We start from the raw sequence: 21,878 nt of genomic DNA on the forward strand, positions 1-21,878 counted from the left end.
TTGCTATAATTGAAGCTTGTTTTCACTCTTCTGGTACCTGGAAGTCCAGTTCCTGGCTGGACTTTCGCTAAACACCCTTGTTAGCATCTCAAACTATTTCCTCTGGAACGAATGTGAAACAGGTATACATGTTGTATATATTTACAATTTGAAGGCCAAAACTTATTTTATTTCAGTAGATTTTTTAAAAAAAAAGAAGTACAAACATGTTTTAAGGATCCATTCAATAGACAATTTTTTTAGCAGAAACTACTCCAAACCCTTTGCTGGGGTTGGAATTGAGAACACAGCCATAGTCTCAGACCTCAGGGAGCACAGTCAAATGACAAGTCATATATGCATTCTTTCACACAGAGAAACAGAGCTTATAAAATGGGATATGCTCTGTGCTTCTTTCTAAATTAAAGGCAATACCCTCAGAGGAATAATTTTGAAGAAAACTTGGCTGGTAAAGAATCTGCCTGCAATGCAGGAGACCCCAGTTTAATTCCTAGGTCAGAAAGATCTGCTGGAGAAGGGATAAGCTATCTACTCCAGTATTCTTGGTCTTCCCTGTGGCCCAGCTGGTAAAGAATCCGCCTGCAATGCGGGAGACCTGGTTTCAGTCCCTGGGTTGAGAAGATCCCCTGGAGAAGGGAAAGGGTACCCACTCCATTATTCTGGTCTGGAGAATTTCATGGACTGTATAGTCCATGGGGTAAAGAGTCGGACATGACTGACTGACTCACTTCACTATATGTGTGTATGTGTGTATGTATTTATGTATGTATATGTATATATGTATGTATGTATATATATGACTTATTATAATTTTTCAATAAAGAAATATGTATGTATTTTTCTAATCAAGAGAAAGCAAATAAATGAAGACCTTCAATATTTTATATAATTCTACGAGGGTTAAATATAAATAAGCCATTATTTTCCATTCTTCTTTCTCAATATTTTTTAATTAAAGAGAAACTCAGAGGACTGTTTTATTCTGCTGGTTTAGGAGAAAATAACTGAATTTTAAATATCTTTCCTGTCAGCCTTAAAATCATACCTACTTATGGAAAAGTGACCATAACAATAAAAATCAAAGAAGAAAGAAATCAGTCAAAACTTCAAGGAAACAAAGGTTTAGCTTTTTTGATAAGCACCATGTCCCATCTTGATTAATTGGCTTTTTATTTTCACTTATTAAAAAAAGTCTCTGATTATTAGATATGACTTACTTATCCTAAAAAAATATGATTTCAGCCTTCACATTAGAGACCGTAGTGTGTTTATTAGACAAGGTGGGGAAGAAAAATGAGCTCCACTTTTTTCTCCACCTGGATTTCTGCTCACATTCAAGAATTCTGCTTACCTGACCATTTTCAACTTATAAATCCACAGATTTTGATATGGTGCTGAGAAATGTGGAGTTTCCAATTGTTTAAAGTCAGAACATAGTCCATGGGCATTTTGCCCAATATAGTCAGTATACGGTAGCCATAAGACAAGGGTAAATTAAGGCAAAACTTTGTGTGGCCTTTGTGGCCTTCTCTGCATGTCAGGAAATTCAAGTGTGAAAAGATTGCAAACGATTTCATTTGCATTTACACAAGTCAACCGGGGCTGGTAGAGGCAAGATCAGGAGTAAGATGTGTTTACCTTCATTAACCCTAAAGTCAAAGGATACAAACTGGAGAGTCGAACTTATATTATCTAGTAAATTAAACATCTAAATTTTTCCTAACTAATTCTTCTTATATCACCCTTAATATAAAAAGCAAAATCATAAAATATAAAAGGATATAATTTGCTAAAATAATTTTTGATTTTTGTTATAAAATATTTTAAATTTACTGAATATTATAGAAAATACTGTCACAAGTTTTATGTTCTTGATATCCAATTTTATCAAATCTTGATATTTTCCTATATTGGCTTCAGTTTGTTTTTTTTTAATAAAAGGTATATTATAGCTACCCCTGAAGCCCTCTGAAACCATTCCCCTGTTTATCTGAGATAACCACTAAATAGAGTGTAACATCTATAAATCCCATGCTATCTTATGATATTAACATGTTTGTCATAAATATTACAAGTAGATGTAAATAATTTACAGTATTATTTCATGTGATTTCAATTTATATCTTGATAACCTACTCTAGGTTTTATTCTGAAAATTATTTGCTAAAGATTTTTTTTAATATTTATCCATCTTGATATATAAGGTGTTTTCATTCAATTTAACTACTTCTTAAATTTCATTGAATGAATGTATTGTAATGCCTATATTTCCTATCTTATTCACATATTATTAAAAACAATATTGCAATGAATGTTCCTGAACAATTCTTTAGGTACATGTGGGACAATTCTCTAGAGTAAAATTGGAATAAGTTAAAGTGGAACTTTCTGAGTACTTGGGTATATAAACTTCACTAGACAGATTTATCTAAAACATACACATAAAAATATATACTTTCTGTCCACAGTCTATGAAAGTTTGTGTGTCTTTGAATCATTGCCTATTCATTTCCCCAGAATTCTTTGCACTTTATGCTGAATGACAAAATTGTCACATCGTGTTCATATTTTTGTACATTCAAATAGGGTGGTTAAAAATGAGCACACTGCTGCTTCATTTCTTAAACTGAATTCAGTTCACAGTGGCTGAAATCTGAAGTCTTTGGAGACATAAACTAGTCGGTTCTTAATCTCGGCAACACATTAGAATTACTCATGTCATTTTAAAAATTCTGATGCTCAAGCCTCACTCCAGGACTGTTAAATAAGACTCTCATAAGGGATAAAGGGAAGGGAGTTGTGGACACATACTGTTTGCACCACCCCCCACAGCTGGAACACAGATCCCAGAGTGGTTCTAACAGGCAATCAATGTTGGAGATTATTGCCCTTGTATATGTGATAAGAAAGAGAATAAAGCCACAGGGAGAAAAAAGATATTTGGCTGTAGTTCAGTTTAGTTGATCAGTCATGTCTGACTCTTTGCGACCCCATGAACTGCAGCATGCCAGGCCTCCCTGTCCATCACCAACTCCCGGAGATCACCCAAACCCATGTCCATCGAGTCAGTGATGCCATCCAACCATCTCATCCTCTGTCGTCCCCTTCTCCTCCTGCCCTCAATCTTTCCAAGCATCAGGGTCTTTTCAAATGAGTCAGCTCTTCGCATCAGGTGGCTAAAGTACTGGAATTTCAGCTTTAGCATCATTCTTTCCAAAGAAATCCCAGAGCTGATCTCCTTCAGAATGGACTGGTTGGATCTCCTTGCAGTCCAAGGGACTCTCAAGTGTCTTCTCCAACACCACAGTTCAAAAGCATCAATTCTTCAGCGCTCAGCTTTCTTCACAGTCCAATTCTCACATCCATACATGACCACTGGAAAAACCATAGCCTTGACTAGATGGACCTTTCTTGGCAAAGTAATGTCTTTGCTTTTTAATATGCCGTCTAGGTTAGTCATAACTTTCCTTCCAAGGAGTAAGCGTCTTTTAATTTCATTGCTGCAATCACCATCTGCAATGATTTTGGAGCCCAGAAATATAAAGTCACCACTGTTTCCACTGTTTCTCCATCTATTTCCCATGAAGTGATGGGACCGGATGCCATGATCTTAGTTTTCTGAATGTTGAGCTTTGGCTGTAGACGTATCTCTAAGAGTGAGTGGTGAAATGGAGCTTGATTCTCAATATTTTTATCTAGAATGAATAAACTAGTGTCTGGGGGACAATAGTAGATATTCCAGAATTTAGCAAGGCTTGAGGCCATTAATATAATAAGAGTTAGTATGTTGTCCATTGTTGTGAATAGAACTGCAGATCTAGGGTGAAAATCCACTACTTTCAGGGAAAGGCAATTTATGAATTCCAGGCACAGGAAAGGACCCCAGACAAATATTAGGTTGGTCCAAAAGTAATTGCAGTTTTTGCATTGTTGATATTTGCCATGTGATATTGGAATACATTCTAAATAAATGTGGTTGTTATCATTTTAATGCACATTTCTCACTTAATGTTTTTTGCTAATGACTTATTACTTGCTGTCTATATTCATTTTAGACCATGGAAATGATGTTAGACAAAAAGCAAATTCAACCAATTTTCTTATTTGAGTTCAAAATGGGTCATAAAGTAGCAAAGACAACTCATGAAATCAACAATGCATTTGGCCCAGGTACTGCTAGTGAACATATGGTACAGTGGTGGTTCAAGAAGTTTTGCAAGGAGACGAGAGCCTTGAAGATGAGCGTAGTGGCCAGCCATCAGAAATTGACATCGACCAATTGAGAGCATCATCAAAGCTGATCTTCTTACTACTACACAGGAAGTTGCCAAAGAACTCCGGGTCAACCATTCTGTGGTCATTCAGTATTTGAAGCAAACTGGAAAGATGAAAAAAGCTTAATAAGTGGGTCCCTCATGAGCTGGCCAGAAATCAAAAAAATCACCATTTTGAAGTGTCATCTTCTCTTGTACTCATTTCAGGAGCACATATATTATAAATAGAAACGTCATCTTCTCTTATTACAGACGAATCATTTCTTAATTGGATTGTGATGTGCAACAAAAAGTGGATTGTCAATGACCAGCTTAGTGACTGGACTAAGAGAAGCTCCAAAACACTTCCTAACATGGAACAACAGACTGGTTCCAAATAGGAAAAGGAGAATGTTAAAGCTGTATATTGTCACCCTGCTTATTTAACATATATGCAGAGTACATCATGAGAAACGCTGGGCTGGAAGAAGCACAAGCTGGAATCAGATTGCCGGGAGAAATATCAATAACCTCAGATATGCAGATGACACCACCCTTATGGCAGAAAGTGAAGAGGAACTAAAAAGCCTCTTGATGAAAGTGAAAGTGAAGAGCGAAAAAGTTGGCTTAAAGCTCAACATTCAGAAAACTAAGATCATGGCATCTGGTCCCATCACTCCATGGGAAATAGATTGGGGAAACAGTGGAAACAGTGTCAGACTTTATTTTTGGGGGCTCCAAAATCACTGCAGATGGTGATTGCAGTGATGAAATTAAAAGACGCTTACTCCTTGGAAGGAAAGTTATGACCAACCTAGATAGCATATTGAAAAGCAGAGACATTACTTTGCCAACAAAGGTCCATCTAGTCAAGGTTATGGTTTTTCCTGTGGTCATGTATGGATGTGAGAGTTGGACTGTGAAGAAGGCTGAGCACCTAAGAATTGATGCTTTTGAACTGTGGTGTTGGAGAAGACTCTTGAGAGTCCCTTGGACTGCAAGGAGATCCAACCAGTCCATTCTGAAGGAGATCAACCCTGCGATTTGTTTGGAAGGACTGATGCTGAAGCTGAAACTCTAGTACTTTGGCCACCTCATGTGAAGAGTTGACTCATTGGAAAGACTTTGATGCTGGGAGGGATTGGGGGCAGGAGGAGAAGGGGACGACAGAGGATGAGATGGCTGGATGGCATCACAGACTCGATGGATGTGAGTCTGAGTGAACTCCGGGAGATGGTGATGGACAGGGAGACCTAGCGTGCTGCGATTCATGGGGTCGCAGAGTCAGAAACAACTGAGCAACTGAACTGAACTGATAGCCAAATTTTCACCAAACAAAGGTCATGGTCACTGTTTGGTGTTCTGCTGCTGATGGACTACCCCTTTCTGAACCCCAATGAAACCATTACATCTGAGAAATACGCTCAGCAAATCGATGAGATGCACCAAAAGCTGAAATGCCTGCAGCCGACACTGGTCAACAGAAAGGGCCCAATTCTCTGCAACAATGCCCAACAGCATGTTGCACAACCAACATTTCAAAAATTGAACAAATTGAGCTACAAAGTGTTGCCTCATACTCCATATTCACCTGACCGCTCACCAACTGACTACCACTTCTCAAGCATCTTGACAAGTTTTTAAGGGGAAATGCTTCCACAACCAGCAGGAGGGAGAAAATGTTTTCCAAGAGTTCATCAAATCCTGAAGCATGGATTTTTATGCTACAGGAATAAACAAACTTCTCACTGGCAAAAGTGTGTTGATTGTAATGGTTCCTATTTTGATTAATAAATATGTATTTGAGCCTACTGATAATTATTTAGAATTCATAGTCCAAAGCAGTAATTACGTTTGTACCAACATAATAGGTTTGTTTTCCAGGCAAGAAAATTAGGAAAAAGCCAGTGAATGTTAGAGAAAGGTTTGGTCTGTGTGGGTGCCATTGGCTCATAGCAAATAGCAGTGATTCCAACTCCATTGATTGATGCTCAGTATAGATGTTTTGTCAAACTTAATTAAAATAAGTTTTAAAAATACTCATGCTTAAACATGTAAAATATAAGCTTCTAACTGTTGATCAGAGGGCATGGAAGAGTCAAGGACAAACTCAAATGGCCCAAGTTATAACAAATAAAGAAAAGTTTTGATTTGGTTTATCATTTATAACAAGGTATTGACAGAAACCAAAAATTTATATTTAATTAGGATTGTTTCATAACTGTGTTACTGTTTTACTAAAAGTGTCAGAATATACTATATATATAAGATAACAAATGTTCATCAGATCTCAGCTATAGCAACTGCCATTTTTCATCCTTTCCTCAGTCAATACAGTTATTATAGTTTTTTTATGGAAAAAAATTGAAAAACCACTTGGCTTTGCTGACATGATCACTTGCAAAACTATTAAATACCAAATTATTATTTATGAGATAAGAATATATTGACATTACTGTATAGTTCATGTATTATCTCACATATTCAGGAGAGATTAAGATTTCTAAAATTGTATTACAGTTAGAACACCAAAAAGTTTTTCTTTAAAAAAATTTGACCTTTGGGAAAATAAAACTAAAGTATTCCAAGATATTTTTAAATTGTTATTGTGCATTCAACTTAAGATATGGTTTAAGACATCAGTATGATGAGATGATTACATAGTGATTCAAAACAAAGTACCTTTAAAAGTCTGCATGCCCTTCAGGTTGACTATGAAGTCATCAGTCAAGGTGAATAATCAAGATAACTTTTTCTTTTCTTCTAATTCAGTGCTGAGTACAAGAGAAGGACTAAATACGTTCAGAAAAGTCTTAATCCTGAGTGGAATCAAACGGTGATTTATAAAAGTATCTCCATGGAACAGGTATGCAGCTATTATTTTCTATATGGCAGATTTAGGCTAATATAAAAAGAGTGATGATAAAATTATTGAAATATTGTGATTTATGTCAATTTTGCTATATAAACAAAAAAAATAGGTAAGAAAATAAGTTAAATTCACCTGCAAAAATAAGATTATGCTACTAATGTGTTTTGGCAATTTACTGAGACAAAAAACTAAAATACAAATACTTTATCTAAATAGCCTAGACATTTTTATGACCTATGAATTTCATGTGTTAAAGAGTATATATAGATTCTGCTTTGTACTTTTAATAATGGAAGGGGGTAGATAACAGGAAATAAGTAAAAATCACCCTTTTGTTTGCAAAACAGTGAGGTACCTTATGATCAAACACTCGGTTGGACCACAAAATGATTGACAGTTTACATAATATTTAATGTAAGTATACAGTTTTAGATAAAACTAAAACTATTTTTACTTAAATAGACAGAGTACAAGGAATAAAAATAAAAGGCTCTATTATATGAGTATAATAAAAATTTATAATGAGAATGAGGTTAATAACATTTTGATTTGAACTGTAGCTCAAGAAGAAAACACTGGAGGTGACAGTCTGGGATTATGATAGATTTTCTTCCAATGACTTTCTTGGTGAGGTGAGCCTATGGTTTCTTTTATTTTTCATTTGCTTCAGTATAAGCCTTTATTTAAATCCTGATGGAAAGGAAATTTCTTAAATGTATAAAGTAACCATTTCTGGATATAATTCTTTGGTGAATATAATTTATTTTCAAACTGACTCTTTGAATAGATGAATATATGGAGAATTAATTTTTACTTTACCACTTAATGTACTTTATAATTAGTTTTCAAGGTGAAATATTAATTGTTTGATAGAAAGTTATACAATCATGTTGTGAATCCAAATGACTATGTTAAAGATATGGGATAAATTTATTATAAAATGAGCTGAATTTTTTCAAATGCTTTTTGAGGTTATTTAATTGCTGTTCCTCATTGCATGTATGAATGACTTGATGTGACAATTTATATTCTTATTTAAGTGTCTCACAGAAAAATCTCCAAATATTTTAAGAAGCAAAGCTAGAAGTCAAAGAAAACAATAAAAACAAATTTTTTGTAAATCACAAAAAATGTAACCTAATTATGAAATCTGGCAGGATGGTCAGATCTTGTGACTTTTTTTCAAATAATGTTTTAAAAATAAAAATACAGATTTTTGTTTAGTGATCTTTGCTTAAAGCAGAAGTTATGAATTACTGTTAAAAAAATAAATCCTCTCCAAAAATATATAATACCTAGAAAATATGATATCCTTTTGATAGAAACAGTAGAAAACAGTTGCATAGTCGTAAGTGACACGAGGTCTTGTTTGGTTCCTACATCTGTACCTCTTTCCCATTTGAACTTCACCTACAGGTTCCACATGGAATAGCCACTTGGACTAATCTTGGTTTTAGATAGGACTACTCTAGAATGTACTGTTATATCTGATTTATGAGCCTATTTCAAAAAGCTGATTTACTGAAGTCCTGATAATTTATTGTTCACATAAACCTAAGGCATATATCCGTTGTGCTCGTTTTCATTTTTTTTATAGTGATCAAATTTAAAATGCCAACTACTGTTAAATGCACCATTGTTTATGTACCACTAAGAAAAAGAAAACGTTGCCAGTTAAGCCATGACACAGTGCCTTCTTTTCATAAATTGTTGGTCATATCCCTGTTCCAAATGTGAGCTGATATATTTTAAAATAGATGGAATAAGTTACTAATTGAAAATTAGCCATTCTTTTCATTTGGTCCCTCTGGTAACTAAAAGTAAACAATCTCCAGAAAACTGCTAGCCAAGTTTAGGACTAGAATGTGTCCATTTCACAAAAGAAAACTTTATTTCATGTAGAAATTGACTTGTAATCTCTCTTTTTGCATCATCTCCAAATAATTTAATTAATAGTCAGAGATGTAATACAGTTCAATTTAACCAAACATTTGTAAAGCATTTAATATGCACAAGACATTGTTCCCAATACCATGGATGAAGAAAAATGAGGAAGATAGCCTCATCATACTAAAAGATATACTATATTCTTGACGTATGTCCTTGAATAAATTTCAGATCACAGAAGAAATTAACAAATGAATTGTAGATTAATCCATAAATTTCATTCACTTACTGCATTTTTTTTCAGGTACTGATTGATTTATCTAGCACATCTCACCTTGATAACACGCCTAGGTGGTATCCACTCAAAGAACAGACTGAAAGCATTGATCATGGCAAGTCCCATTCCAGTCAGAGCAGCCAGCAGTCCCCAAAGCCATCTGTCATCAAAAGCCGAAGCCATGGTATCTTCCCTGACCCGTCCAAGGGTAGGAAATATTTCAAGTAGCAAAACCTGTCTATTTGTTCACTCAGTATCTTTCCGAATATAAGTGCCTGTATATTTAATATTTTTGAAAGGTTGGGTTCTACTGGGAAATATTTAATACAATATCATGCAAAGAGTGATGGATATGGAATCTGGAGAAATGGACTTTGGTCTCAAATCAGCCCATAATTAAGTTGATGCCTTTGTGATCTTCACCACTCTGGTTCTCTGTTTTTGAATCTGTAAAATGGAGAAGGTTGCATTATATGAGCTATTGGGTCTTTTCCAGCTCTCAAGATCCAGGATAATATGATTTTATAAAATATATTGGGGTATTTCATAAACAAAACATAAAAATCCTCAATAGTACATTGACTAGACGTAATCATCATTATCATTTTTGCATATTTCTTCTAATTGCTTATATCCCTATTTTTCATATATACATTCTTATTCATTATAAACGTAATGAATACATTATAGTACATACAACTTTCCATTTTGCTTTTTAATTATATCAAAAACGTTTTCCTTATGTCATCAAAATAATTGGTATGCTGAAAATTACTTAAATCTTTCCTAAATAGTGGATTCAAATGCATTCTATGATTTTTTTTTAATTATTTTTTTAAATTGCAGCATCATACACTGGGTTTGGCAGTATGCACAGTTTTCTCATTTGAATAAACTTTTCCATTGGGAGGTTCAGTAACCAGTTATCCTACAACACAGCATTAATCTTCATCATAAACTGATTTTCTGCCTGTATGAGATAACCATGGAGTATCTTTCCAGGATATGCTGAGTTATTTATAAATATTAAATAAAAATTTTTATATTGGATCTGAGTATTCCTTCCTTTTTTGACTCTTCTCAGGAAGTACAGCATAATTGAAAAGTGGTTTTTTGCAATTTGGGTCATGTTCTACAAGATGGAAAATTGAGATTATGTCCAAAGGCCACTGAGTTAATATGATAAACCACTGATTACAATATGTGCTTATAGATGACTTTTGAATTTTATATATCATTTCTGGATTCCATGTAGCCAGATTAACTCTGCCCTGATTGCCATTCTGAAAGATGAGTATAAAGACCTCCCTCTGTATAGCTGCCATAGTAAATGTGTGGTCTTATATGTACATTCATTAAAATCACCTGAGATGATAATACCATCTCCACTTCCAAGTATCCCAGTGACTCACACCCCTTCCTCCAGGAATTAACTATCTTTTTTACTTAAAACTCCTCTGCGGCAGTGTCAACCTATTGCTTCTTCCCTGGACTCCACTAGAATTAGCAGAGTTCCTTGGTAAAACTATAAGTCAATATATTCATTTACATGAGACTACTTAGAATGTATTCCTCTCCTCAAACCTCTCTTCCCAAGATTATCGTCCTCTTGTCTTTCTTCCCCAAAACTGTCTCCCAAATGTTGAATCACATTGCTGAATGGTGAGCAGTTGCACAGATGAGCCAAAAAACAAACAGAATTAACATCAGTCTTAGACGGTTTCAAATTGTGTGAACCAAGCTTGACAAGAGGAACGCTGGAGCAACTTTAACTCATGTTTTACCTTTTTGTAACCAGACATGCAGGTTCCCACCATTGAGAAATCCCATAGTAGTCCCGGTAGCTCGAAATCCTCATCCGAAGGCCATCTCCGCTCTCATGGACCATCTCGCAGTCAAAGCAAAACCAGCGTCACTCAGACCCACCTGGAAGATGCGGGGGCTGCTATAGCCGCTGCTGAAGCCGCTGTGCAACAACTCCGCCTTCAACCAAGTAAAAGACGCAAATAAATTCCTCAGCATGGCAGCTTAATGTTCATCTGTTGCCTTTCTTTCCTGCTGTCTTCCCCCGTTTGCTTTGTTTTTGGCTTTCCTTACTCCCTCTGTTCTCTGTCCCTTTGTCTGTGTAGGACAGTATCAATACATAAATATGCTCTTTTAAATTTAGTTTTTGTTTTTGTTTTTGTTTTTTTAGTTTACGTAGACCAAAAATAAAACTGGCTGTTTCTCCTTTGTCTCTACCATCCGTCCAACCTGGCTCATTGTATTTGGGAGCTGTGTCTGTGATGTTTGCAGGCAAAGCCATGTTGTGTGTCCTTTTTGTGTGCCTGTAAATAGCCTTTAGAATACAGAAATTATAAGCACAAGTGACTGCCAATTTTCCAGGCATTACATCAAAAAAAAAAAAAAAAGCACACACACACAACTGTTTGAAGCAGACTAGCAATGAGATTCTCGCCTCTGAAAAACACTAAACAATTTTAGACAGAAGAGTAATATGACCAACAGTCAACTTCTAGAACCTAGGAGAAATGGAAAAGACATATCAATCTTAAAAAGTTTAATAAATTGTGCATGTGAAATGATGAAGATTTCTGTGTGAGAAACTGCCTAGACTTTTGAAAAAAAAATCTATGAAGAAAATCATGTTTCTTATATTCTCTAAAGTACATAGTATTAATATATATACAAGCATATGTGATGAGACTACGTCGTCGCCTCATTAAGGAGCACAGTTGGGCCCATTCAGTTGAATCACACTTTGTTTATGATTCCAAAAAATTCATAGGATTATTCTTTTTTTAACCTTTGGAAATCCTTTGAAGTCAAGATATCAACTAAAGCATAACAAATCACCCATCTTAATCACTGTAATTTCAGTTGATAACAATGATACAAGAACTTAGTAAGTACAGAGACTTTGAAAATGCCGGGGCACAGTTACTTCCAAGAGGCATCAGCCAAACAATGGAGATAAATGAATGTTCTCCCCATCTCCCAAAATCATCATTTCCAAAGAAACAGCCAGTTTTAACCCCCTTTAGTGCTGTGCATGTGATGTCATTTCGACATTTGAAAACATAACTTAATTTCAGTAGAGCAAAACATCACTTATGTTTGCATGAATGACATTCAAGCTGGTTCCATCTGAGGATACATACTCTGGGTTTCCATTTCACCCACACTGCCACAGCAGCACATAAAAGCGGTCAGTCTAATCATGCCAGGAAGCAGCACAGACACAGCATAGCAGGAGTCTTCCCCATTCAAAGAACTCAGTCTGATAATCTGCCTTCACCAGCCAATGGCAACCAAGACCAAAGCCAGCTAGCCCTCAGGAAGGTGATGTCTGATGGACCAGTCAAGCCAGAAGGAGGTGAGCAGAAAGGCCCTATTCAAAGTACACAGCAAGAACATCCCCCAAATTTAAGGCCCTCATCTTTTAATTTTTAGAAATTGTCTGATAAAGTATGTTTATCCACTTTTTAATGTGCTTTTGTGGGCATGGCATTTCAGGACTTCATCATCACTGTGTAAGTCCCAAGATCAGTTTCATAATATATTGATTATAGTGATTTGTATTTTTCTATGCACTGAGCATCTTTTGACTTTTGTTGGGAAATAGATTAACAGTACTCATATTGCAGAATGGAATGCATGCTACTAACCTAATCTGTTTAAGCATGACTATAAATATGTTGCACTGTGATAATAATTTAAACCACTCACAATTTGAATTAGCATACCAGTTGGAATGTAGATAAGCTTTTGTTGAATATTATTTTAAGTGTAACTTTTTTTAAAAATTCAGTGAATTTTGGAAATACCTAGAGGAAAGTAAAGGAAAAATGTTAATGCACTCATTCACCTTTACGTGGTAAAAGTTCTCTCTTGATCCTACAAACACATTTTCCATTCATGTTTCCATAGTTGTCAAGTGTATCAGTTGTGTTGGGCATGTGAATATACAAGTGCCTGTGTAATAAATAAAGTATATTTATTTCATTCATAACCTGCTGGGTTCTGAGCAATTGTTATATGATACAGTTTAAAATGAGTGTGTCAGTTTTTGCTTTCTCATTTGATTCCTTGCAATAGGGAATTCAGAGTTTCTGCTTCATTGCTAGTGAGAGCTATAATGATAGTATATTGGGTTGCAGGACAAAGTTTCATGTCAGAAACATTATAAGATAGATGGGGAATTGTTACCAAGTAAACATACCAGAGCTTACATAAACATGTAAATAAATGATGGGGTTGGGCTATTCTATGATGGGGTTGGGCTATTCTAGTCAATGCTTCCACTCTTTCTTCCTCCCACATCTGATTAACTTCACAATCTGCTCAGCTTTCTGGATAGAGGAAGACAAATCTGATAAGCCTTGCTCTGGGCAGGCACCTGGACTTGATTCCATGGCTCTGTTAGGAAGGAAAGCAAGTTAATATCAGTTCCTAACTTGACATCAACATTTGTAAGATTTTCCCCAAGAAAGAATGCCACTCACTGACAGTGACAGGGATCAAACCAGGGTGATTATTAAATGATCTTAATTGTAATTCAAATGTAAATTTAATTGTAATTCAAAAACATATATCAAAGAAAGGTTTAAAAAAAAATGTTAGCTGTCCTTAAGTCCCTTCCAGCCCTAAACACTTGATTTTATTATTCTGTACTTTCCACAAAACTAAAATTAGGCCTCGTACTTTTCTTTTTGCATTTCTTTTTATTCTCAGAAAACTTAAAAATTGTATACGCTTTTGTCCCGACTAATCAGATATTTAGGAGCAGTGGAAGATTTGTGTAGCAGTACAAAGGACATGAACTGTGATATTTCTTGAATTAGCAGGGAATTAAGGAAACAGCTTAAATATTAAAAGATAATTCTGAATATACATTTATTCAACCCAGTTTATAGATTGTCACCAAAGGACAATTTCTCTTTTCTAGTTAGCCTTACTAGTACCTTCCAAGAGTACTTATAATTCCACCTCTCACCTTTTCTTCATCAAATAAATGTCAATTGATTTCTTACTTCATTTTCTTACTGCAAATATTTCATAATGACAAATGTCACAGTAGTCAAATGCTTCCCTTATTTCACTCTGTTTTTAATTATCTTGTTGTATTTCTATATGATATTTTGTCTGAGTTCTTTTTAGATATGAGTTTTAAAATTTTTAGCAAAACGTGCTTCTCTTTCTTTGAATAATGCTCGAATGAATATTCTCATATATTTGCAGTAGTTCTTCACGTAAAAAGTGCTTCATCACCCATTTTCTCATTTTATCACGCCTCGTAGGTGAGGGATTCGTTGCAGATATTCTCATTTCTGTTTTCTGAGTGAGCCGTTGGAGAGTCAGGGGGCGACATAACTGATAAAGAAATTGTCAGAATCGGCAATCTAACCCTGGTCTTATAACTGTGCCTAAGCTTTTGCTTTTTAAATGCATTGGCTCCTTTGAAATCCACCTCTCCTGATTTCACTAAAAACCCTGGTCATTTGCTTATTTGCTATTTACACTCAAGTCCTTACCAATGATTAGAGGTTGCTAGAAATGATGGCGGAATACAATTTAGACTTGCTTAACTACTTGATCCTCTTTTCTGAAGGCTGATAATTAAGCTGCCACCAACCAGGAAAATAAAACCTTCTCACTGCACAAGCCGAGTGCAGCAGTAAGCAGTCTCTGCAGAGGAGGCTGTGTGCACATCTGTAGTCATTTCTATCAAGGGTGGCGAAATTGTCCCTAAAGAGCTTTTCATATATTTTTTGTGAGCTTCTCAGCAGATTTCCGCTTGAAGTAGCATAAAATATGGGTCAACTATGAACTACAGAGTAAGCCAGAAGGAATTTTTCTCTCCCTCCGGGGTTTAGTCGCATGCTAGGAAACCTGAAAGGAAGAGCTAGGCAGATTGTGCCAGCTCATCCTGATACCTAAACAACTCTCTGTTTGTATTTAGAAATCCCTGGAGATGTTTTTTTTTTCCAAGCCAGTTGGTTTGGTTGAATACAGGCCTGCTGTTTTAGAAGGTAACACCAACCTGGGAAGAGAGTTTTAAAAATAGGTTGTTTTTTAAAACCATACCAAAACTAAAACAAAAGTTCTTAAAACCTTGAAAATTAACTTTAGTTGCTATTGAATATATTACATTTTAGAGACATTTTTTAATTCCTGAGCTATTTTTGTTTGATGCTGAGATTTTTAAGTGAGCTTGAAGTTTAGAAACACTGATAAAAGATGGGTAGAAATATCCCTCCACCCTGGGCAGTAGAACTGTTGGGACAGCTTGGAGACGCTAGCTGAGAAGAGAAATCATTGACTGAGTTGTGTGAGGGAACTATGATTGAGGGTCCCTGGCTGTGGCTGAATTCAGGAGAAAAGCCTGAAGCTACTTCCACAGACTGCTGCTGGAAACTCCACTTTCCATAAGGCTCCTTTGCAGTACCTGTTCAAGAAAAGTTTCCTTGTTGCCATGGTGAACTCTGACTAAGCCATCTCTTTTTGAGACCTGCTGTCTTGGGCGAGTGGTAGTGGGTGGCTGGGTTGGGAAACAGGGTGGGAACTGGGAGTGGAGGGAAGTGTTGGTTACAAGGACAGCAGCCGATCAGTGGTCCATTCTGTTCTGGCCAGAAGTAGATGGTCACTTTTGGTCAGAAGGAATTTGGCATTCTCTGTTTCTGGAAAGGAAAGGGTCCAAAAGGAAAGTGAAGATCAGAAAAGAAATCAGAATGAGATCATTTGGAGGTGAAATCATCTAGAATGTATGCAAGAGGTTAATAAAAACAGACTTTATATTCTTCAGTTTACTGTGTTTGTGCAAAAATAAGAAAGAAGGGCAGAAGAGAAGAGCTTTAAAAATAAAACTTGGGATAGTTTAAAATGAAAACAAACTGTACTGATATGAACACAGCAAGTAAGTAGCCAGTAGAAATCTAAGAGTATCAAATTGGATTTCAGCTTTCAAATTTTTCGGCCTGTTTCTCTTGGGGCAAGGGTTTTGTTTTGTTGTTTTTTGTGAAAATCAAAATGTTCTTCTAAAGCTTTGTGTTTTTAAAGAGTTTTCCGTATTTTCTTAAACTGATTGATTATGCATTTTGAAAACTCTGTAATCATTTAACATTTACTGCCAGAAGTATCTCTGCTGTACATGCAGAGTCACAGACAGTAAATAGCTCTGATCACGTGACGCTGCCTCTTGTGGGTGGACCTTCCTTACCAAAGGTGAATTCACTGACCTGTCATCATTGGATACTTTTGCTTTTTTCTGGTAGCAGCCATGAGTTCATCAAGCCATCCATGTAAAGAATTACTGGTTCATACCGAGGATTTACATGTTCATTTCATCTGACGTGAATAGTAAGACCAACTGGCCAAAGTATCAAACTTGGCTTCAGCATTGCGGTGTCACATGCTCTAACCATGGGCCTGTTTGATTGAGCAGGACTATTAACATGATCCAAGAAGAGAAAGGGCTAATTTTTAACATGCCAAAGTCCCTTAAATGCTATTTATGACATGTCTTTTAACAAACTTAACCTAAGTTTTTAAAATGCAAATTATTTTACTTTAGGTTTGAGCAAATTTATTTTCAAAAAGGTAATTTATCAAATTACCAGCAGAGAACAGGACCCTGAGGAAATGAGACAGGCAAGTAAATGCTGATGGAGGAAAGAAATGAAAAGCATGGAGCATGTGAAGGCTGATGGGAACACAGTACGAGATCCTGAACAGAGGGTACAATCTGAGCTTGGGGCTGGGAACGTTATTAGCCGGGTAGGTAGGAGGGGTCATGGAACCAGGGGAGAGGCAGAGGAATGCCAAAGGCACTAGGTAGCTACTTACCAATGTTGCCTAATTGCAGATATCTATCCATGAATTACTTGATTTTTTTTCCACTTTTCATCTGAGTATGTTATATTATATAAAATGTGATATCCCACCCATTCTTGTTGTGCAAGATAATCTTTGGGGAGGAGGGGGATATGAGGATGGGATAGGGTGAAGGAATCTTTACATATAATGAGTCAGACTGTGAAAAATAGCCTTTTTATTTTATTACTTTGTTGAATGTATAAATATATATTTGTTATTGAGGTACCAAATAAACACTTTTGGATATTAAATGAAAACATATCAGTACTATTTGATTGGGGTATTGAGGTTTTTACATGCATAATTAGGAATAATGTAGATATAACCATAGCTTTATACCTCAATGTGTTTTAAAATACTGAAAAATAAGTTAATTGATCATTTGAAAAGAAACAAATCAAAATAATATTACAAATCCATCAAGAACAGATAAACTTTTGAGAAGAAAATGTTTGATGAAAGTTAGGAGGTAGATGTCTATTTTTAAACATGAGAAAGACAATAGAATAAATTTTGCTTTATTCTCAACACAGAAACAAAATCAACTTTTCCTCCTTGAGACATTTCAAACTAAAAATTGCATTTTTTTAAAGTTCTTGCAGGTAATTTTTTTTTCAGAGTTCTTATAGCTTTTATTTTTATTTAAAAATTTTTTAAGTATAATTAATTTATAATGTTATGTTAGTTTCTGGTGTACAGCAAAGTTATTCAGTTACACACACAGGTCATATCTGACTATGTGAAATGAGCTTGGAATCTAAAGAGAGAGAGAAAGTGTATTTTTTAATACTGAACAAGTCAAATTTCTTTCTGTATAGCAATATATATATTCTTTCTATACTTTTTAATTTGTTGTGAAGCATTGTCATTGCTACTGACATTTCTTAAATAGCTACTTTGGCTCCATCCAACTATTAATGTACAAGAAAACTGAAGAGACTTTATGTAGAGAAAATCCATCAGAGGAAGAATTTGCATTTTTTTATGCCTGCCAAATTTCATTATTTACTCTGGGTTTCTGTGTAACATAAAGTAGATTTTTTTTTTTTTTTAATAGAGGAGACAAGCAAATTTTTATGACACACATAGTATTCCTTATTCCTTATTAAGAATAAGGACCTTCTTCCTCTAAAGCTGTGAAGTTCTTGGTGAACAAATTCTGCAAAAGTTTAGAGAAATTAAAAGGATGATAATATCAATAATAATAAATCTTTTCAAATAAGGTGATACAACTCGATGTTTTTTAGTATAGAAAGTAAAACTAAAAGTCACCGTAGAATGCTTGTCATGAGTATACTGGTTTAAGATGATTGTTGAAGAAGGCTTGTGCTAACTGCTTTGTTTCTTTCATTTTCACAGTTCATACTTCATTTGCATCACTGTAGAGCTAGACCAGTAATTCTCAAAGTGTGTCCATTGATCACTAGGTATTCCAGGGATCTTTTCAGGACTCTACAAGATCAAAAAATTCTTAAGACTAATAAGATGTTATTTGCCTTTTTCACTCTCATTCTTTTTGTAATATGCATGAACTTTTCCTACATTTCCACGAAAAGGCACAATATCATTGCGTTGATGGCTAATGGAAAATGTATTTCTCAATTGTTCATGTTAAACTATTGTTAATTTTGAATATGATAAATATTGATAGATATAACTCACATAAAACAGAGTTCTTTGAGGAATTCAGTAATGTTTAAGAATGTAAAAGTGATCTTGAAACCAAAATGTTTAAGAGCCACTGCTCTATACACAGGCATAATCATAATTTTTCCAATGGTCAAGAAAGTAGGATAATTAGAAGTTTCTCACAAGATAGAATTATCATATTTGTCTCTAAGTTTTTTATACCTTATATTTCTTATAGTGCATTTCAGAACCCTTACTTTCCTTGCTCATTAATGTTAATTTGTAATTTAAGATTGACTATTTTTTATTTTATCTTAATTAATTTACTGGACATGATTTAGATTAAATTATGATTATATGCCCATATAATTTTGAAGTTTGACTGATAAATTGTCTATCAACTTTAATCAAGTTGTTTCTAGCCTATGGTAGAGTCAGAGTATTGTAAAGGTAAATACATTTTATTTCATGTCCTTATTTTGATAAACTTATTGGAAAAAAAATCATTTATAAGCTGTTTCTTTTATCTTCTCTTGTACCATCTATATTAGGAGTTCTACACATTGAAAATTAATTTGGGGCATTAAGTAACAATAGAAACATTGAAGATCATCACTTTGATTCAAATTTAAGTAAAACTTGAGTTTCTTAACCCTTACCTAATCCTTAACCCTTAAGGATATAATTAAGTATTTTTTAAAATAATTAAATCTAAAAAGGGAATTCTGAAAATATATATTTATCATTTATAGAAAATATTATCTGGGTTACTCAGATTAGTTGCTCATCATTTATTCTCATTCATACACACTTTTTTTTTTTAATGAATAGCATGTTTCAGAAACTCTTCAAAGTGTTAGTGATTTTTAGTGAACACAATAGACAAAAATCACTGTCCCATGAATCTCCCATTGGAGTAATATTTATTGACTAACCAATTAAAGGTATGTGGGAGAATTTTAAGAATGACAAAAGCATGAGTTTTCTCTATCTTAAACTGGAATTGAAGAACAATGCAGTTGGTCGATTTGTTTATATGTAACCAGACAATAGTATTTGTAGAAATAAATATCTGAAAGTAGAATATTGTTTTCTTCTGGTCTGGTTCTCTCTCACGATCTTTACAGTTTACTGGCTTCCCAGGTGGCACTAGTGGTGAGAACCCACCTGCCAGTGCAGGAGAAGTGAGAGACACAGGTTCGATCCCTGGGTCAGGAAGATCCCCTGGAGGAGGTAATAGCAACCCACTCCAGTATTTTTGCCTGGAGAATCCCATGGACAGAGGGGCCTGGCAGGCTGTAGTCCACAGGGTCACAAAAAGTCAGGCATGACTGAAGCAACTTAACACACAACCAACTATAGGAGGAAAGAAAACAATCTATTTGGAGAAGGTAGGAATATTAGTGAAATTAATTAAAGACTTTAGATTCCATGGGACTGGACATGTATTTATCAGATAATTGTCCAGATTCCTCTTTATGGCCACTGACTGTATTTGAATGATCATGAAAAATAATACTGAGGGTTTGTTGTAGCATTAGCCGTATAAATCAGTATGCTATTATTAATTTCTATTTGTTTGTACTGGAGATGTCTCCTTTGGGCAGGATTTTTATATAAATCAAAATATTTGGATTCTATTTTAGAATAACATCCTTGTTATCCAAGTATTCATGATCTTAGTGATCAGTTTCAGGATTATGAAGAACATTTTTCAAAGGTGACTATATAATTACTTTTGCAAGCAAACTGCAAGAGACAGGATATTTAAGTTTCAGAAGAGAATATTGTAAAATAGAGTTGCCCTTGAAAAATTGATGCCCTTGAATAGTTTTTCTTTCAAATATGATTCTCCTTACTATGAATCTTTTAAAGATTTTTATTGTGTTATTTAAGGGTAAAGATCTTAATTGTGTTAGCATTTCTTAGCACAAAAACTTGGTCTTTGATAAATTCTTTGTTAATTTTGTTTGGACATAGCTGGAATTATAAACTAAATTTATTTAAGATAAGATGAATTAACTTTAATGATGTTTTAATCAAACATTTATCCATTATTTAATCTGAAATTTTGATCCACATTTAAACTTTATTTTAAGTAGTTTCTTCCAAAACATGTTCTTAAACAAAAACACCGTTAGTAAGTAAGACACACTAAAAGGCAACATTATAGCATAAATACAGGAACAGTAGTACACTGGACCATACGGAGAGGGAAGAGTACAAGCAGGATTAAAAGCTTTACGTTCTTTCTTCAGAAAATAGAGGAATCACATCATCTCCCTGTCTGAAAGAAGCTACTATGTGAATAATATGGAATATTTTAAGGGACATATTTTGATTTTTATAAGCTTGTTATAACTTTCTGATATATGCATACATATATATTTCTGAAGGACCAAACCCAGTGTTAGTGTTAATTTTACCTTCTGCAACCCTGAGAGAGAAGTAATAAAATCACCAATAATTTTTCATTTAGAAAATATTGCAGTGACATCCTTCCACTGCCCTTATCCATGAGTTTACAAATGACCAATATAAAAATAAGAGGTGTCTATCTTAAATACTTTTATTTGTGAAAACTTATAATTTGGAGGTAACAAATGTAAATAATTACAGTTTGGAGGTTACAAATACAGATAATTGTATTAAACCACCTATGCCATTTTTCTAGTGTCTTCTTTTAAATTTTCCCTAATTGGATAATGAATATATTGAAGTAAATCAGAAAAAAATTATATTAAGTTTCTAAGTCCTTGTAAGATGCAATATCTCTTCTTAAATTAATACTCCTGGATGGTAGTAGAAACCTAAAAATGTTACCGGACATAATTCAAGGGAAAACCTACCAATAATGCTGGTAACAGTGGAAACTAAAATCTGACATTTGGACTCCATCCAAATCCAATCAGCAAATGTGATAAAGCTGCCAGATCTCTTTGGTAAAAATAACACAAAAGCAACAATAATAATAGATAGATAAATAGAGTGAAAGGTAAAGGAGATAAAATAGAAAAGGTCACTAATGTAAATATAATACTAGCTAAAGAACAACAAAGAAAATGCATGCTATAAGTATATAATT

General features: G+C 34.6%; 1 protein-coding gene across 1 annotated transcript in view; it reads left to right on the forward strand.

The window, feature by feature from the left end:
* The window catches only part of PCLO (piccolo presynaptic cytomatrix protein), a 367,053-nt gene that overhangs the window by 303,116 nt on the left and 42,059 nt on the right, over positions 1-21,878 (forward strand). The window contains exons 17-20 of the mRNA XM_052638816.1: positions 7,026-7,119; positions 7,686-7,757; positions 9,317-9,497; positions 11,088-11,282. Of these exons, the coding sequence (XP_052494776.1) occupies positions 7,026-7,119; positions 7,686-7,757; positions 9,317-9,497; positions 11,088-11,282 (542 nt within the window). The remainder of the gene's footprint in view (positions 1-7,025; positions 7,120-7,685; positions 7,758-9,316; positions 9,498-11,087; positions 11,283-21,878) is intronic.

The sequence above is a fragment of the Budorcas taxicolor genome, chromosome 4, assembly GCF_023091745.1.
Source record: "Budorcas taxicolor isolate Tak-1 chromosome 4, Takin1.1, whole genome shotgun sequence".
NCBI lineage: Eukaryota > Metazoa > Chordata > Mammalia > Artiodactyla > Bovidae > Budorcas > Budorcas taxicolor.